The following is an 18,817-nucleotide window of genomic DNA, read 5'->3' on the forward strand; positions in this document are numbered from 1 at the left end:
GCAAACACATTTAAGTCGGAGGCATTTGTGTTCCGGTTGAAATGTGTTTCCCCCAACACAGACTTCAGAACCAAGGTATCTGAGGAAATTGGCATTGCATATTCATGCAGGTCAGGGGTATTTTTGTTCCGACTGAAATGTGTTTACCTAATACAGACTTCTAAACCAAGGTGTCTGGGGAAATCGGCATTGCAAATATATGCAAATCGGGGTTATTTTTGTTCCTACTAAAATGTATTTTCCTAACACAGACATCAAAACCAAGATGTCATCATACCAAACGTAAAAGGACTAAATGTCATTAAATTTACTTAACTTAATTTAATTAACGAAGAACATAATATAGTGCATGAATTGACCTTACATGGCATTATACAATCTTCTTACTCACAAAGCAAATATATTGATTTCAATTGAATTCGGAAATTGTTTCATTCAATCAAAATTTCAATCAATACAAACAAATGATTGCTAAGCTAAGGTAATCCCACGTTAAACTTGCGGTTGTATCATAGATATAACCTACCCATTTTTTTACAATGCGCTCTACGAGACTCAAACAAAGACTAGCTAGGGATGCTAGTCTACGGGCAGAATACATTTCAGTCATGGTAGAGCAACTGCGATTGTATCACATGCGGAAAGTTGAAGAGACTACAGAATCAACCCCGCAAGATGCTATCAACCGAAATGCTATTTATCCCAAATGATTGTAACGTAACCAAAAAATTGCTGGTTACTTTTTGGCTCAAAAGTATTCCGAATTGTATTGGAATTCCGGCCAATTCAAAAGAAGATTGTAAAAAGCTTATTCAAATTATTTCCCCCTCTGCATGAATCGTGGGGTTTGAGGAGCAATGAGAAGAAGCAATTAAAATCTCTATACTTCCGATGCATATACTGATGACGAAGAATACATGGAAACAAGCTGATTTACAACATTATTTCTTTTCCGCTTTTGTTCCGTAATCCGGTCAGTTGAATGCGCCTCCGAACTTTGTGTTTTATGTTCTGAAAAATGTTATTTCGATGTAAGCCTTATTTGCCGTTTTTTTTCTCTGCATACCGCCTGCGGTATTTATTTTATTCTCACATCATGAATTCAAGCCCAGAACGAGAAAATAAAGACGTCGTATATTCTCCTCCGGTTTCGGTTTCGGACTTCTTTGTGTGTGTGTGTGTGTGTGTGTGTGTGTGTGGCCCGGCTGTGGTTACCCGTTTCCGGGCAGATCGATGCATCCCACGCTGTGGAGACTGTGCTCCGCAAAGTCTCTCCGCAAAAGCCAACACAATAAATAGCACTAGAATGTGTCCTCAAACTCCGTCTCAATGGAGGAAATAAAACATGCTGGGGCCACAATATTCGCCTTGATGAAGGTTTTGGTATGTCGTTGGAATTCTTTTATGTGTCTCTTTGTTGTTTGTGTCCCCCAGCAGAAAGGACTGGTTTATTTTCCGGCGGAGGCTTTTCGACGAAAATAGCAGCCCGTAAAAATGGAAATGTCTGCGATCTGATTTAAAAATTTCCAACTCATCAAATTTATTCAATATGCATTCGTTGGTGGACGCTTTGGATAAATTTGGCCGCTAGCTACATCTCGCTGATCCTTGCTCACTTGAAAGGGAGACCTCGGGCCTATCGCTGCCCCCAGAAATGTCTTATCATCATTCCTTGATTTCCGCTATAATCTGTGCAATGAGGGGAGGAAGTGCTCTCATCTTATGCTGTCTGTTGCACCCAGTAGCAATACTCCCCTGTGTAACCGCATCCTGCCTAAAAGCACAAAGGGGGAGCCCGAAAAATGCTGGATCACAACAAAAACACACAGACCGTAGCAAGACATAGACGTAACATTTATGCAGAGTTGGCTCAGCAGAAATATTAGAGCACACAACAAACTGCGGGAGTCTCCCACCTTCCACCCGTCATCTTCGCAGCCGTCTTTGGGCAATTTCATGCTTTATCGCTCAAGTTGCGATTAGCCGGGGAGGAAGGGATGGGGGGGTGGTCGCTGTTTCATTACCTCTGAGGTTTTTTTGGTTGTTTTCATGCTTGTTATTGTTGTTGTTGTTGCGTCCTACTTTGCGGGCTACTTTCCGGATGGTTGGTCGGGAATATACCTTCCGCGCACACAGAGCAGGAGGGGTTCATCCTATCTTATCCCACCCGCTGAGTGGTTGAAATTCATTTCAATCAGTTCTGCAGAGTGCTGTGGTTACGGAGTGGGGTTTTTGTTATCGTTGAATGAAACGCTGTTAGCCATTTGAGCGCCCCTAAAACAGCGTGGGTTCGGTGAGTGCCCAAAGCGCTTAACGCTGTTTGATTCTCAGCAGTTGGATTGCATTCTACGACTTTAGGAATGGTTTCAGAAAGTTTTTATCCCAATTCAATATGTAAATAAAATTAAATTTGAAAACTTACATCATTTGATTCGAGCATAGAAAATAAAAAAACAATCCGCTGCAAAACCACCGTCGAATATATTGAATTACGGGTTGGACCCGACTCGATTATACACGGTCTTTCAAACTAAACGCTCATGCAAAAAATTGCATAGCTCCTTATAAAAATGTTTTCGCTCCGTCGATGGTAACACTGCATTCCCCACTTCGGGACGATAATATTCGGCTACTTGTTCAGTCTGATCGGATGGTTTTTAGTGTCGATATGTACAATTTACAAGAACGTGTATTTTCAGCGAAATCGTATTAATCGAGCAACCGAAGCCCTAATGAAACATTGTGCTCTTATAGTAAGAATTTTAACATGTCGAGTCGTCGATTACTTCCTCTGGGGGTACATAAAGGACCGTTGCTATGTTAATAAGCCACAAAATTTGTTGGAGGAACTTAAAGAAGAAATAACTCGGATTTTTAACAGCACCGAAGTCGTAATGTTAGAGTTGTGCATGAAGAATTTTGTTCACCGTTTAAAACGCGTTATCGAAAAAAACGGGTCGTCACGTCAAAAATGTCCTAAAATAAGCTTTATTTTCGTTTTTGACGTAGAACTATGTCTTTCATTAAGGGTGCCAAATCAGAAAACAGGTCACGTTTTTATAAAATAAAGTTAACGTTAATAACTATTTTTGCCGCGAACGGATTTCGGTGATTTACATAGTAAACGAATCGGAAATTCCCTAAGATTTGTTTAATATGCTATACATTAGAATCTCCTGGTTTGTGAATGGTTAAAATACATGAAAACTTTAAGCGTTTTCATTTTCCCATACATTTGTTCTGTTCATTTGTGTGCTTTCCCAAACAGAGCTGTCAATAACGAGCAACTTATCGACGAACAGCGAAGGGGAAATCGTAGGATTTAAAGTCTCCGTGAACGAAGGAAAAGAAGAACGATGAAGGGGAATACTTGCCTAGAGTATAAACAGTGGATCTCGCTGAGGCTAACTTTCATTCGGCATCGGACTGTTGAGCAATCCAGTTCACTTTGCTTTCACTGCGCTTCGATCTAAGATTGAACATCATCACTGCCGTGATCTCGCAAAGTGACGCAAGCGCCAAAATTGACATTTTACTTTTTATGTTATAAATCGATAAAGAATACCAAATCCTTCAAAACGACTGCGAAGTTTTATAGAAACGTGGAAAAATGACCCCGTAAAAGCTTCAAAACGGAATGGCGTAAGCTCCATTTCCACTGTGATGTGGCGCAAGCGCCATTTCCCTTATAATGTGACGTAATTTGGAAAATTATGCGATATGATTTTTACTCCGTTCTGATGGCATAGAATGAACGAAAAGGGACAAAACATTTCAAATAACAACATCAATCAAGGGACAAAGCATCTTAACGATGTTCACTTACCTCACTTGCTCAATGTCTTTTTCGGATGAATTGAAGCTGAGAGTTGATCGAAGGGTAATGTCTAAAATTTCCATCGAAACGCATCTTATAACAAAAGTCAGAACATCCTCGCGTAAACTGTATTTGCTTTGTATCGGATAATTTCGGACGGCATTATCTTATTCAACACGGATGTTTTCAATTGCATTTGGATTGGAATAGAAGATGCTGTTAATAGTTATTACAATCGGGTTCTCAACTACGTTGGCCCGCTCGACACACGCTACAAAGACGGAAAATGTGCAGAACTCTTCTCTCTGATGCTACCTCTTGCTCCACTAAACGGTGGCATGTTGTAGAAAATATTTGGAAACAGATTCTCCCATACTTTGATGGATGAACGCCAATCGGTTGTGGAAACAGCGATTAAAATTTGTTGTTCCCACATCAAACTGGCGTTGGTAACATAGCTTAAATAAAACTGCAGTTTTTCAAAAATCGAGCCGATGGCAATGTTTTTCCATCAATTGTACACAATTTGTACAGATCAAATTTTCGTAATGTACGCGTATGCTGATTATACATGCAATTTTGCGAAAAGTCTCGTACTGAAAATTTCTCCCTCTGGCGCTTGCGTCACTTTTCGATATTACGGCAGACCAGTGGTAATCCAACTTGGATATCGTCGTGTGGTTTTTTCAGTTCGTTTTTGGCGTTATTCGTATCGTGTGTTTTTCTTTCCGCGTCATAAATTGGACGCTTCGCGTAGTGTGTGATGAGCAAGAAGAAGAGGCTGGCTCGAGCACTGCAAAAAGCAAACGCATTGCCAGGGGCAATCGATTTTCGAGGCAAGCGTCATCTAGTGAAGCACGCGATGTTGGTGCAGTGAAAAGCGCTCGCACTAATCCAAGCCTTCGCGAGTGTGACACCGCATCGAACAACAGCGAAGTAGGCGACTTCGGCGCGTCGGTCGAAAATGTAAGCGCCGTTACCCAGGCAGTAACCAAAATCAAGCTCCTCCCCACTGGTGGTGAAGGCGGTCGCTATTGACAAACTCATCAGCGAATTCGCATCGATGGGTTTTACAGCAGAGTCGAGCTGTGTGGCATAATTCAGTCTTTTTCCAAGCAGTTAACATTGTTTGTATTGTTTTTGTTTTGTTGGTGCCTTTGACATTGCATGAATGCATTAAACTGACGTTATGGCGAAGCAGGCATTAAGGTAGTGTGCCAAAAAATCATTTGGGGAATACCAAGCATCTTGAATGTCGTACTGGAATGTTATAAGTTGTTTGAGTTCACGTGCCAATTAAGGATTTTGCTTGATTTTTCATCAGAAATTGTATAGCAGCAATATAATTGTTTATATCAGCGAAATTAAGAGTGACAGAAGTTTTTTTTTTATATCTGTGTTATAGTGACTTTCAACGCTTTTTGGTTGGTTCGTCAATTTTACTTCCATTTTTGGAAGAATGTCGGGAGTGAGAATTGAACTCGTGACCTTCAGCGTGAGAGGTGTGGATGTTACCACTAAGCCAGATCGCCTCCACTAGTGACAGAAGTTGGGTGTCAAAGAACAAATTGTAGAGTAGTTAAAGAGCTTAATTTAATAAATTGAAACAATCAAGTTCAATATCAATTTTCAGGATTAGATGAACAAAAACACATTAAAAACTACTCACTTTTAAGTTTTTCACTTCCAAAATGTTATTTAACTCCACTAACTGAAATGTTCCACTACTATATCCTGAACTAAATTTTCTCATCTTCAAAAAAAAAAAAGTTCTATAGCTCTGTCATTGTTGAAATTCGAACATATGCGTAGAAGGATTGTTTTTTCATTAAATATGATCGTCTATCACCTCCTGAGAGATTCTGGGTAAATTTATGTTGTTCATGTGAGAAAGGTATTTTCTGACTTTAAGGGGATGAATCATAAATTGAATTCTTCGTTTATATTGTGAAAATGAAAAATACTTAAATAAATAAATAAATAAATAAATAAATAAATAATCGAGTCCGCCCTGTATGTAGCTATAACAACAACAACAAGAATTCCATCATCATTGTAAGCAGAGCTGCCAGATTTGAAAACATGTCTTCATTTTGAAGACATTTGACTTACTGTGAAGACATTTGATTTTTTGATTTTTGACGTTTTGAAGACATTATGAAACATGTGAAGACATTTCAGTATGATAGCGTAAGCTAATCCAGCTATTCCAACTATTGGCCGAAAATATCGTCAAAAGAAGAAAGGTTTTCATCGTAGTGTCATTTGTTTGTTCTATCATCAGGGTCACTTGTTTGTTTTTGTGCTAAGTAATCAATGGAGACTTTTGTCTCGATGTCATTCATTTGTTTTTTTTTTCTAACTTTTCCAAGTAGAATATCCACAAGTATATAGAATGAATTCAACAACAAACCGACTTTTGCTTCAAATTCTGGAGAACATCAAAAAAAATAATTAGTATTATGGAAATGGTTTGAGCCACAACCAAAGCTTCAAAGCTGAAATAAACAAACTGAGATATCACAGTTCTGTTTTGGGCTACAATCTAGAAGAGTTGGGGCTATATTCACTTAATCAACGGTTTAGCAAGCCAATTATGATTCATAAACTCATAAAATTCAGTTCGCAGTTGCGCAATATATTTAATGAATTGCGCTATATAACTATCATACTTTGTTCAAAAGTAAGTTATGAATTTTAGTTTCCTCCGATATAATTGTGAAGACATTTTTTCATACCATTTGAAGACATTCGAAAAAATCACCTGGCATCCCTGATGGTAAGATAACAACTAACCAGAACTAGCGCCTACTATGTGCGCCATTTTTACATCCGCCAGGCTGATCAATTTTACATCGGTTTCGATACCGTTGTCGAAAAAAATGTTGCGGGTTATGTCCAGAACACGGCCGCATTGTAGGCGTAAGACACTACGACTTTTTTGATAAATTTCACTTGTTTATCATTTCGGGTTTTAGAATGCATAGAAATTTTGGAAACAAACCTTTAGTAAAATGTTTTGGTGATCCTGAAAAGCACCGTTGGTTTGCGTGGTTTGTTAGGAGCAGTTTTTTCTGACAACCCACCAAATTTTAGCCAAGTATAAAAATATCATTTAAAAATGTCAAAATAATTTTTTAAAACTTACAATAAAAAAAATTGAAATAATTAAAAATCATTTTTCACAAAAACGCATTTTTCAATTCTGAAAATATATATATACAGCCATTCCATGCCAAACCGATATAGTGGTTCTCAGATTTTCTTCAAAAGCGGTTGTTTTGTTCTTTATCTCAAATTATTAGATCCTTTTTTTTTATTTTTTTGTTAGAGTGATCATTTCCATTTTAGAGTGGTCCGAAAAATCCATTTCTATGCCTTTTTTTCGATAATGACTTCTTGCAAAAATTCATAACTTTCGAACCACTGGACCAATTCAGATGTTCGACATATTTAATTAGCTGATCTTTTTTGGAAAAATACTACAGTTGCAAATAATTTGAATTATGTTTTCGTTATCATTGATTTTATTTGTTTTCTATAGTTTTCATGGTCTCGGGACCAAAGGCGCTATATTTTTTATATTTTTTCTGGAATGCTGAGGATTTTTCACATAATATATCTCGATTTTTGATAGTAATTTCATTCATATATTTTTTTAATATTTTGTTCAGAATAAAAAAAAACTTTTCTCTGAAAAATGAATTTCAATTCACAAAAAAATTTTATTCGATGAATTGTGAAAACTTTATTTGATAGTTTTTAATAAGAATTCTAACAATTTTATACATTTTATTCTTTGAATGAAATTATGTAGGCCTTACAGTCAGGTCACATAATTTCACAGTGAGGTGACATGTATCCGAATTCGCTTAGGTGTGCAATTTTTTACACGCATTATGCCTTATATGATGCTGTTAAAGGCTAGTCGAGTTGGCATGAAATTCGTTACAAGTTGATCGTATTGCGCAATTTGTTATTTTATTGCACTGAGCATTCATCGCGATCGTTCGTGTTCTAGAACGTTGCTTATTCTTTCTTTTATTAAAACTATCGTGATGGTTTGTCAACGTACAAAAGCAACAGTGTATGCGAGCAATGCAAATAAACACACACAATCTTCACCAAACGATGAACAAAATCGCACAGCGGTGTGACATCAAGCTTATCGAGCAAACCAGCTGTGCGTGATTTGAACATTAAGAAATACTGTTGGCAGCTCGCTGGCTAGAGCGTAACTGTGCAATGGCGATTGATTGATCGATTTTTAACGTAGGACGACCTCTTTTAGTGAGGATGCTAAGTCAGAAAACAGGTCCTGTTTTTATGAAATAATGTTAACGTTAACACCTGGTTGTGTTACTTACTGTGTATTAGGGATAGGAAATTGGGTTACGTAGGGGGAATAGGCGTCCAAAATACGTATTTTCAGCGTTTCGTAATTTGTGCACGACGTCTAACGCACACCTATATCTTTTATCTAGGTACATTCGACAAAAAAATAGAAGAACAGATTGAAAAGCCGAAATTTTTAAATTATTTTTGACATGTTGTAACTTCGTGAAAAATCAATGCATAAAGATGGGATGTATATCATTTTAGAGCTTCAACTCATGAAAACGGAATCGTTCATTCTGAAAGTACGCATAGTATTTGGTATTTCTGGTGCAATTTGCGACGAAGAGTTCCTTTAATTTACTCCAAACTTTGATCTAACGGCTGAACGTATAAATATAAAAGAGTACACAGGAGTTGTGCAAATATACTAGGCTAAAGAGTTTTCCTGCTATCATTAGAACTTACGGCAATATTTACAAAGTTTCAGAAGATTTTCTAAAACTCTACAAAAACCCTGCTTTTGGCACTCTTCAAAACCGATGCTAAAAAAAATTCTTCGTGGAAGCATCAAATTAAACTGGAAAAGAATTTATTGAAGTTTTCAAAACTTGCTTTCGGTTTGCGGTGTGAACATTGTTTATTGAATGTTTCAACATCAAAGACGAAGGGGTAATTTTTCAATCAAACAGGAATAAATCTATATGGAAAGGTCATACAGGAACGATCGAGGCACTAAATGCAAGCTGGTTGATAAGGTTAATTGGATTTACTATAGAGTTGCTTAGCAACTAACTGTGTTGGCCCGCAAAATCTTTGGAAAAATAGAAAGAAATGGATTTTTTATTTTTTCCCGATATTGTTGTCGGTGTGTGGAAATAAAAAAATCGTGAAATATTCAAAAACATGAAAGTTGAAGCTTCAAAATGATTCCACTCCATGATTCACATTCCATCCTCATGCGTTGCTTTTCAGTTACAGCATTCCGAAAATTATCTAAAAATTTCGACTTTGCACTGTTCCTTTAATTTCTTTGTCGAGTGTATAAGTTCTAACGGGGTATTCTAGTGTAGAGGCACGAGCTTCGGACAACAAAGAACAAAGAATATTTTTACCGTCCATTCACTTAATTATTTGGTTATTAGTCTTTTGAAAATGAAAGAATTATAAATTACGGGCTTAGAACGCAAGTACAGCAGGGTTGCCAACCATTATTTTCAAAAATCGGAAAGAATGGAAATAAAAATCACGGGGAAATCAGGATAGCTCATATTGTGTTGTCCGGAAGGTTCGAACCGATTTTTGGAAACACAAACGCATGATTTCTGTAGGCAAACTTACATCTATTCAAGTTTATGTGCACAGTTTTGTTCCACGATCTTTTGTCATCATTCAGACAGCTTAAAAATTTTACCCTCCCAGAATATGTTTGCTTTCTCGTCGAAAATTGTTATATAACAATGAAAGAAAGATATTTTCTATGCTGTCCATGGTGTCGAAGTTCGTGTGCTTGAGAGAATTTTACAGGGACCTTAACCTGTGATAATCTGATGGTGCAATATCCGATTAGTTTAGCTGGTGTTCACATTCCAGCCAGACTCCAAAATAAATTGTCGTGTTGTCAATGAGACATGAAGTTTGGCGTTGCTCTGATGGAACACGAAAGCTATCGCATTGGCTAATTCTGACAGTTCCTTTAGTTTGTTGCGAGTTATAAAAGTGCGAAGTTAATCGACTGTTTGATTAATAGAAGCCCATAATGGAGCTTCGAGAAAAATTAATAAGTTCAGCATCGAGATCAATTTCGAAAGATTATACTAATGATGATGAGTGGAACTAATGATGATGATGTGGAAATATTAGAAAATGTATAGACATAGTTGTAAAGTAAGAATTAGGACTACGTGTTTTAAGTATTCAAAAAACAACAAGTAATTATTTTTATTCAAAATATAACGATTTGAAACAACCTTTGAGTGTGCTAATCTGATAGTGTATCTTTCTTTCCAGCCAACTTCAAGATTTTATAAATGTCTACAGGGTATCTTCGATAAAGTGAATCGCTTCGGAATACATAGAAAATAAACAAAAAAAAATTGAACAAGTGCGGACTGTAGAGCCTTTTATGTAGGCTAGTATGACAATTCTTACCAGGAAAACATCGTATATTTATTACGGATAGTTTTCATTCTAATAAAGTGAAAAATAATCAGGATCATTTACAGTAGAATTAGAGGTATCGTGTACGCTTGAAAAAATTCCCCTTTTGAAGTTTTATCTAAGAGCTTATAATGGTTATTTCTAAAAATCCTTCCAAGGACAGAACTTCAAAAATTGTGCAGAAAAAAACTATGTTTTCAAATTTTTAGACTAGAATACTCCATAAGCAACATAGTTGCAATTTGTTTATCCTTTTTCGTGGAATTGCTCTACGGTTATTGAAATATGAAACAAATATGGTGAAGAATGTTCACGTAGAATAAACACATTTTTAAATACAAATTATGAACAAAAATAATGCTTTGTAATAAAGTTGCCCGTTTTCTGTGTTCTGAAACGTAAATACTGTCTGACAATGATTTCATATAATAATCATGAGTATTCAATGAAAATATTAGGAAACTCTCTCAATGATAGATGTTTGAGGGTGAAGTCCAAGGCTTGTCATTTTCGAATCTAATAAATGAAAATGATGTTTTATCTGGTTCCTTTCACTTCAGCCAGAGTCATTCTCGATTGATTCATTTTAATCTATCAGAGTGAATAGGAACCGGTATTCTACATATATTGAAGCATAGATTCATCGGTTCTTTCATTTTTGGCGTCATGTTCTCTAAATTTGAATAGCTGCTCGGCTTTCGCATGCGAAAGGATACAACTTTCAATCAAAGACTTCATCCACATGACCAAAATGGATTGTTCCAGATCGTCTTTCAAAAAAAGTGGTATTGACAAAGACATAAAGAGCACAGCAGTCACGTTTACCACAACAGCAACGTCATCGGCAGCTGATTACTACGGTGCCAATTAATGTATGGGAAAAAATCGACCCCAAAATTTCATAAAGTTACCCTATACAAAATGTTCACCACCTCGAAAAAACACCCAATGCCGAATTGCAGCTCAATCGGACTTAAGGGAGAGTGGCACAAAGCGGCCAAAGTTTAGGTTTTTTGAAAATCGAAAAATCGCTCAAGGATGGAGTAAAGGAAATCGGGGTTTTCGAATTTATTTTTTTATGCCAAATGTCTTGAAATTGCATGAAACGTCAAGATCTGGTGTCTTCTCGAAAATTTTGTTTTTGTCAAAAATCGGCACTCTGGGACTGGAAATTTTGTTTTGTCAAAAAAAATTTTTTTTGGCACTTGGTCGTTTGTTCGCCTGAAAAATCGATTTTTGACAAAACAATTTTTTGAGTTAATTGTAAATCTCGACGTGTCTTGCAATTTTAAGATATTTGGCATAATTTTTTTAAAAAAAAAACCCGATTTACGACGATTTTTGGGTTTTAAAAAACTCAAATTTTAACGTCTGCGACACCAGTAAATGAAGTCCGAATAAGCTAACATTTTGCATAGGGTATATTATCGTGCAAATCAACATTTCGTAGCAAGTTCCGAATGAAAAATCGAGATAACTATTTTTATTGGCACCCAAAACCCTACTTTTCGTTTCGTATTCCGAAAAAAATCCAGAGTGACGATTTTTGACAAAAAAAAATTCGAGATGACATTAGATCTCGTTTCATGCAATTTTAAGACATTTGGCATCAAACCTTTTTTTCGAAAACCCCGATTTCCTTTACTCCCTTCCTGAGCGATTTTTCGATTTTCAAAAAACTCAAACTTTGATCGCTTTGCGCCACTTTCCCTAGGGTCCGATTGAGCTGATATTTAGCATAGGGTGTTTTTTCCAGGTGGTGAACATTTTTTATGGGGTAACTTTTTGAAATTCGAGATGACCATTTTCATTGGTACCCTACTGATTACTCATACTGGCCTTCGACCCAAACTTTACATCATCGTGTTCATTTATCTCATTAGGTTCGTTTCGAATATCACAACGGAACTTCAATTTGAATATGAACTGTTCAAATGAATGAATGTTTCAATTCGCTCTGCAAATTTTTTTTTTTTTTATTAAATCGTTTATTTTTACAGGCTCAGTTACATAAGTTTAAAGGAGCCAAACTCCTATCTGTATTGTTACAAGTATATATAATCATTTTTCATTAATTCTAGTGTTAATGAAGTAGAGAACCGATTACTCGCGGTTTGCTCGAGTTTAGAAGGGTGACATTTTTTTCAGGAAAAGGAAGGGATATAAGGATATGTTGACAATGCTCACACTCACATTCGCACTCACATTCATCATACTCAATTCTTAAGTCTATCTTATATCTAATATGTATTTACATTTCACCTTATTCTATTGTTAGTAAGAAGGGATTTGATTTCTCGCGAAGGAAAAGGAAAAGGAGAATATAAGGATATAAGGACAATCACACACGAAGATCGATAGCTTTTAGGAAGACATATATTTGGGACATGTAATCAAGGTCTAACCGAGCCAACACATCTCTCACCGGCACATTGGGCTGCCTTCCTCTAGCCCGAAGAGAGTTTTCTAAATTCGATCTGGCAACAAGATACACCTCGCACGACCAAACAACGTGTTCGATGTAGTGGTAACCTTGGCCACAAGCACAGATATTGCCATCGGCAAGATCAAAACGAAAGAGTAGCGCGTCTAACGAACAGTGATTGGACATGAGTCGAGAGAAGGTGCGAATAAAGTCCCGACTCAAGTCCAGACTTTTGAACCATGGTTTGAGGCTAACCTTAGGGATAATCGAGTGAAGCCACCGACCCAATTCATCTTCGTTCCACTTACGTTGCCAGTTAACGATGGTATTTTTACGGACTAAAGAATAAAATTCATTGGAGGCGATTTGACGCTGATAAATTTTGCCTTCAATTGCACCTACCTTTGCCAATGAGTCAGCCCTCTCATTACCCGGAATTGAGCAATGTGAGGGGACCCAGACAAAGGTAATGACATAACAGCGTCTGGTTAAAGCACTCAAAATTTCTCGTATTCTCTCAAGGAAGTACGGCGAATGCTTTTCCGGCCTCACTGAACGGATAGCTTCGACAGAGCTAAGACTATCCGTTACAATGTAATAGTGTTCAACAGGTCGTGAGGCGACGCTGTCCAGCGCCCAGTGTATTGCTGCCAATTCAGCAATATACACTGAGCAAGGATTCTGAAGACTGTGGGAGGTGCTAAAAAATTCGTTGAACACTCCAAATCCTGTGGACTCATTCATAGAGGACCCATCAGTAAAGTACATATTATCACAATTGATACGCCCATATTTTGCATTGAAGATCGTAGGAACGATCCCCGATCGATGATAATCTGGAATTCCATGGATTTTCTCCTTCATGAACAGATCAAAATGTACAGAGGAATTGATGTAGTCAGGAAAACAAACACGGTTGGGAATTTACGAAGAAGGATCAACCTGCATGGAGATGAATTCATGATATGAAGTCATGAATCCAGAATGAAAATTTAGCCCGATCAGCTGCTCAAAATTTCCGATCACCAATGGACGCTCTGCAAATGATGATTGAAAATATTGCTTCAATGAGAGTAAAAATTCCCGCTTGAATAAAGTGCAACATGAAATGCAGTAGATTCATCCATGAGTAGAAATTTGTAAATAAGAATCACTTACCGTAGTGAACTATGGTAGTCTCTATCTAATGGAATAAATTTATGAACATATTCAAGCTTTGATAAAACTAGATAAAACAGTAGATGTTTTTGAATCTATTAGCATGATATCGATAATGTTAAATACACACAATACCATGCATAAATAGACGTTCTTGCGAATTTACGAAAACATCATCCCCATATGCTACGATTTCCAAGATTAAGACTAGGTCATTGAATGGATCATTTAGTCCCGCTGAGGCTTTAAACCTCATTTACAAGCACAAATTCCCTCTCCTGTCTTCGCCGGGGACATTGCATATTGCGTCTTCCCGTACAAGCGATGATGAATAGTAAAGTGAGTTCAGCAGAGCTGTCACCACAGCCTTCGAGCGTTGTGATTGAAAAAGTTGTGTTCCTTCCTGCAAGAGGAGATGAAATTCTATTCATTTCATTATCATTCCTGTTCACAAAGTGTGCAATTCCGGGCTCCAGTGGGTCTACACAAAGGCAAGTGATGATGGTGATGCTGACGACGGTACCATCATCGGAGCGAGGTGGGGGGGAGGCGTATTGTTGCACTGAAAGATGCAGCACTCCCCCAACCAAGATATGAGTGCAAATGTGCAGCAGCGAATTTGATGAAAAAAGTTTGCTAGCTGATTATTTGCGGTCTGAAAGGAGGGAAGTGGGTGAATACTTTCTGCAATTATTCTCCAATCAAATCCTTCTCTATTATGTTCAACAGAACATTGGAACCGCTCGGCATGAGTCCACAAATTGGAAATAATTTTCCCCCGTAACCACCCTAAGCTGGGACAGTTGCTAACATCTACGATATGTTGAAATATTGTACATTTTCGAGTGGTTTCTCTCGCCCAATCATCTCCATCATCTCCGACTGTGCGCCGCTCGAGTGCGCCGTATCTCTGTATGCATACAGAATATCATCTCCACTCGAGGATGATAACATTGTATATTGTATGCACGATGAATGGAATCCGAGTTGTGTCGAGAGCACTGAATTATGCAAACAATTGTCGAACTTTCCTTCGCCAGAGAGGGATTCGTCGAAGCGAAAGCGATTGTGCCGTCCGCCCGGCTTTGAACAAATGTCATCCAGAAATATCCATTTGATATGCCGCTATGGCAGTTATTTTATGTGTAAATGTCCAAGAAGCCAGGAAATGCGGGAAATTCAGTTCAATTTGCATAATGCTAAAAACCAAGAGCAAAACTGCACGGATCAAGAAATGACAGACTCTTTCTTAGACCTGACTGCAGCAAATAAACAGCAATCACAATCCAATTAACTCTATCGCTTTTACTTTCAGGAACCCTAAAATGGCTCGACAGTAATCCCGGCCAGAGGTATTATCGCGGTGGAAATGCAGCTTAATGGTACGGTAACGATGGCAGCCGCTTCGGAACCTCCCGAGCCTCCACCTCGCAACCCGGACAAAATCAACGCATCGCTCAAACAGCTGGCCGATTCGGTAGGTTTTCTTCCTCTTCTCCATTCATTCGATCATCCCCATCGTCTCGTATTTACACAGCATACCAAATCATTCATCACCTAGGATCAATCAATGCCAGTTTCAATAAAGTCGCTATCCCCTCTTGTGGCTCCCCAACGGCAACCCACCAACCGATCGATCCACTTCGGTGGTAATCGATTTCTACGGACGGAACCTCAATTTGAACACGTCAATTTTCCAACCATTAACGGTTGGATGCGCGCTGAGGAAAACATCCATTCTGGCCTTTTTTCTCTCTCTCCTCTCGTCAGAAACGATTCAAAAAGGATTCCCGTTCGGAACGTGAGCAACTTGACGCCTTCTCCTACACGGCAGCTGGCAACGAAGAAAAAATAATCGAATCAGAATCTCATTCATTCATTTTGCACCCAGAATTCGATTCAGCACCTCGGGAAGCTTTTCCGCATTCACCAAGCGAATCACTTCTTATAGCTGCTGGGCACGGCCACGGAAGGATTATTGTATTGGCCCATTTCGAAGCCCCACAAGAAGCCACTAGGCCATCGCATCCGGTCACGGGATATGATGAGTCTGGGAGAAAGGCTGGTCTGCGTGCCCGAACAAAATTTCTCTTGGAGCGATCGGAGCTTGATGTCGCGGGATGCCTACTATCCGTGGGTCTCGAGTGTGAAGATGTGGCAGCAGTGGGCATTGAACATTGGATTATGGGCGAATTTCTGATCACTATTGTCTTCGCCTCTTTGCTGAAAAGCAAAACATGAAGGTGTCAGATGGAAATAAGACATGACATAATAATAATTCGAAAATAAAAATATCATCCCAAGGCAGCAAGCACTCTAATTTTGGATAGAGTTTTACCAAACTTTTCCTTACAAAAATACGTTGTAAATGGACGGTTTGTTTTTCTGCAGTAATTAAATTAATACCTGATTCACAGTGTTTACCTATTCATAAGATAAGTGATAGAGAGACAGTGAGTTATTGAGCTAACGACAAGTTACATGTTCCAACAAGTAAACAGGTTTCCATATGCCATGGAAATATTAGCATTTTCTTTACAAAATATTTTTAAAAAATGGATAATTGTAAAATCGAAACAAGGTCCAATTTTCAAATTAAAATTAATAGGGGAAAAAGGGGGAATTTGGACCACCTAAGCGAATCGCCTAATATTTCCAAACCAATACGGTGTAAATAAGAAATGTCACATTGTATACTGACCTACACTTGTTTTCTCTCAATAAATAATGTTTAAACATTATATAAAGATTCAATCTACCAAATATATCATAAGATAAAAAAATGGGTAGGTTATATCTATGATACAACCGCAAGTTTAACGTGGGATTACCTTAGCTTAGCAATCATTTGTTTGTATTGATTGAAATTTTGATTGAATGAAACAATTTCCGAATTCAATTGAAATCAATATATTTGCTTTGTGAGTAAGAAGATTGTATAATGCCATGTAAGGTCAATTCATGCAATATATTATGTTCTTCGTTAATTAAATTAAGTTAAGTAAATTTAATGACATTTAGTCCTTTTACGTTTGGTATGATGACATCTTGGTTTTGATGTCTGTGTTAGGCAAATACATTTTAGTAGGAACAAAAATAACCCCGATTTGCATATATTTGCAATGCCGATTTCCCCAGACACCTTGGTTTAGAAGTCTGTATTAGGTAAACACATTTCAGTCGGAACAAAAATACCCCTGACCTGCATGAATATGCAATGCCAATTTCCTCAGATACCTTAGTTCTGAAGTCTGTGTTGGGGGAAACACATTTCAACCGGAACACAAATGCCTCCGACTTAAATGTGTTTGCAATGCAAATTTCCCCACGCTCCTTGGATTTAAAGTCTGTGTTAGGGAAACACATTTCAGTCGGAAGAAAACTACCCCTATCTGCATGAGTCCGCAATGCCAATTTCCTCAGACAGCTTGTTTCTGAAGTCTCTGTGCTGGAGAAATACATTTCAGTCGGAACAAAAATGCTCCCGACTTGCATGTATGCCAATTTCTCCACGCTCCATGTATTTGAAGTCTGTGTTAGGGGAACTCATTTCTGTCGGAACAAAAATACATCCGACTATCATGTATTTGCAATGCCGATTTCTCTAACGCTGCTCGGTTTTGAAGTCTGTGTTAGGGAACACATTTCGGTGCGAACAAAAGACCCCATACTTTCATGTGTTTGCAATGCAGATTTCCCCAAGGATGCTTGGTCTTGATGGCTGTGTTGGGGAATCCGTAAATCGGGCCAATCAAAACGAGGCAGTTAGGGCGTTTAGATAACGCTCAACATTTTACAGTTATTCAATTGTTTATCTAATGAATAATAACATTTTATTAATTGCGATAGAAGCGTAGAAATATTCCGTATTAATTGATGCCAACATCTTTCCGATCCAGTAACAAATGTTCGAGTTTAAAGCATTCGGAATCTTTCATTTTTTCCTGCATGTTCTATGTTCAGGTTTTCATTATACCCCCCATATACTCCGGTTAGACGTAGTCCCACGTCAAAAGAGATGATTTTTGGACATTAAAATTTGATGTGGGGTGTTTCGGACTGTCTGTGGGGTGATTTGGTCCAGTGTGTGTTTCATCGAAAAAAAAACTTATGTTTATGTAAAGTATTTTGGGATAATGTTACAATCAGTAACAATGTTTTGGGATCGATACCAGGTGTCTTGGCCAGATTCCAGGCCAGAAAAGTTTGATTGATACCATCTCGAATTCTGCATAAATCTTTTCACTGTTGGTCGAGCATTTTCAAACACTTTTGATGCATGGTCAAAGAAAATCCGTTCTCGATGGCCTGCGTTGCTCTTTCAAACTCCTCCTTCTTCCAACGTTGTCTATCCATCCTCTTTTTGTAATTCAGCGGCATCTGGAATCAATTGAACCAAAAAAAAAGTCTCAAAACTGTCGGACCAATTCACCCCACAGAAACTCCAAGTTGAGCCGTAATTTTTGAGATAAAGGGGTGGTCCAAATCACCCCATATGACCAACTCACCCCGTGTTACCCTAATAAAGGGTGTGTCACATCAAATTGCATCACGGATAAAACGCTGTAGAAATTCGCCCAGTAGACCGATCCTTTTGAAAATTTTAGACAGTAAAATAAAAACTATTAAACAACTTTTGGCATTTTCTTTTTATTCATACTTCGAGCCCAAGCCCGTATGTTCGCACCTTCCTCTTTACCCCGTCCATAAGGTTCTGTACAACGTCAGGTTGTAGTTTTTTTTGAACAGAAATCCATTTTCTCTTGAAGTCCGCCTCCGATTTGACAACTTTTGGGTTCTTCCGGAGGGCCTGCTTCATAATCGCCCAATATTTCTCTATTGGGCGAAGCTCCGGCGCGTTGGGCGGGTTCATTTCCTTTGGCACGCAGGTGACCCCGTTGGCTTCGTACCACTCCAACACG

At 38.0% G+C, this 18,817-nt stretch overlaps 1 protein-coding gene across 11 annotated transcripts in view; it reads left to right on the top strand.

Annotated features, from left to right (window-relative positions):
- LOC129771074 (kazrin) overlaps positions 1–18,817 on the top strand; it is a 346,976-nt gene that overhangs the window by 166,335 nt on the left and 161,824 nt on the right. For all 11 annotated transcript variants that reach the window (XM_055774374.1, XM_055774381.1, XM_055774380.1 and 8 more), the window contains one exon: positions 15,211–15,372. In XM_055774374.1, coding sequence (XP_055630349.1) covers positions 15,265–15,372 — 108 coding nt within the window. In that variant the 5' untranslated portion in view covers positions 15,211–15,264. The remainder of the gene's footprint in view (positions 1–15,210; positions 15,373–18,817) is intronic.

This window comes from Toxorhynchites rutilus, chromosome 2 (assembly GCF_029784135.1).
Source record: "Toxorhynchites rutilus septentrionalis strain SRP chromosome 2, ASM2978413v1, whole genome shotgun sequence".
In the NCBI taxonomy this organism is placed as follows: Eukaryota; Metazoa; Arthropoda; class Insecta; order Diptera; family Culicidae; genus Toxorhynchites; species Toxorhynchites rutilus.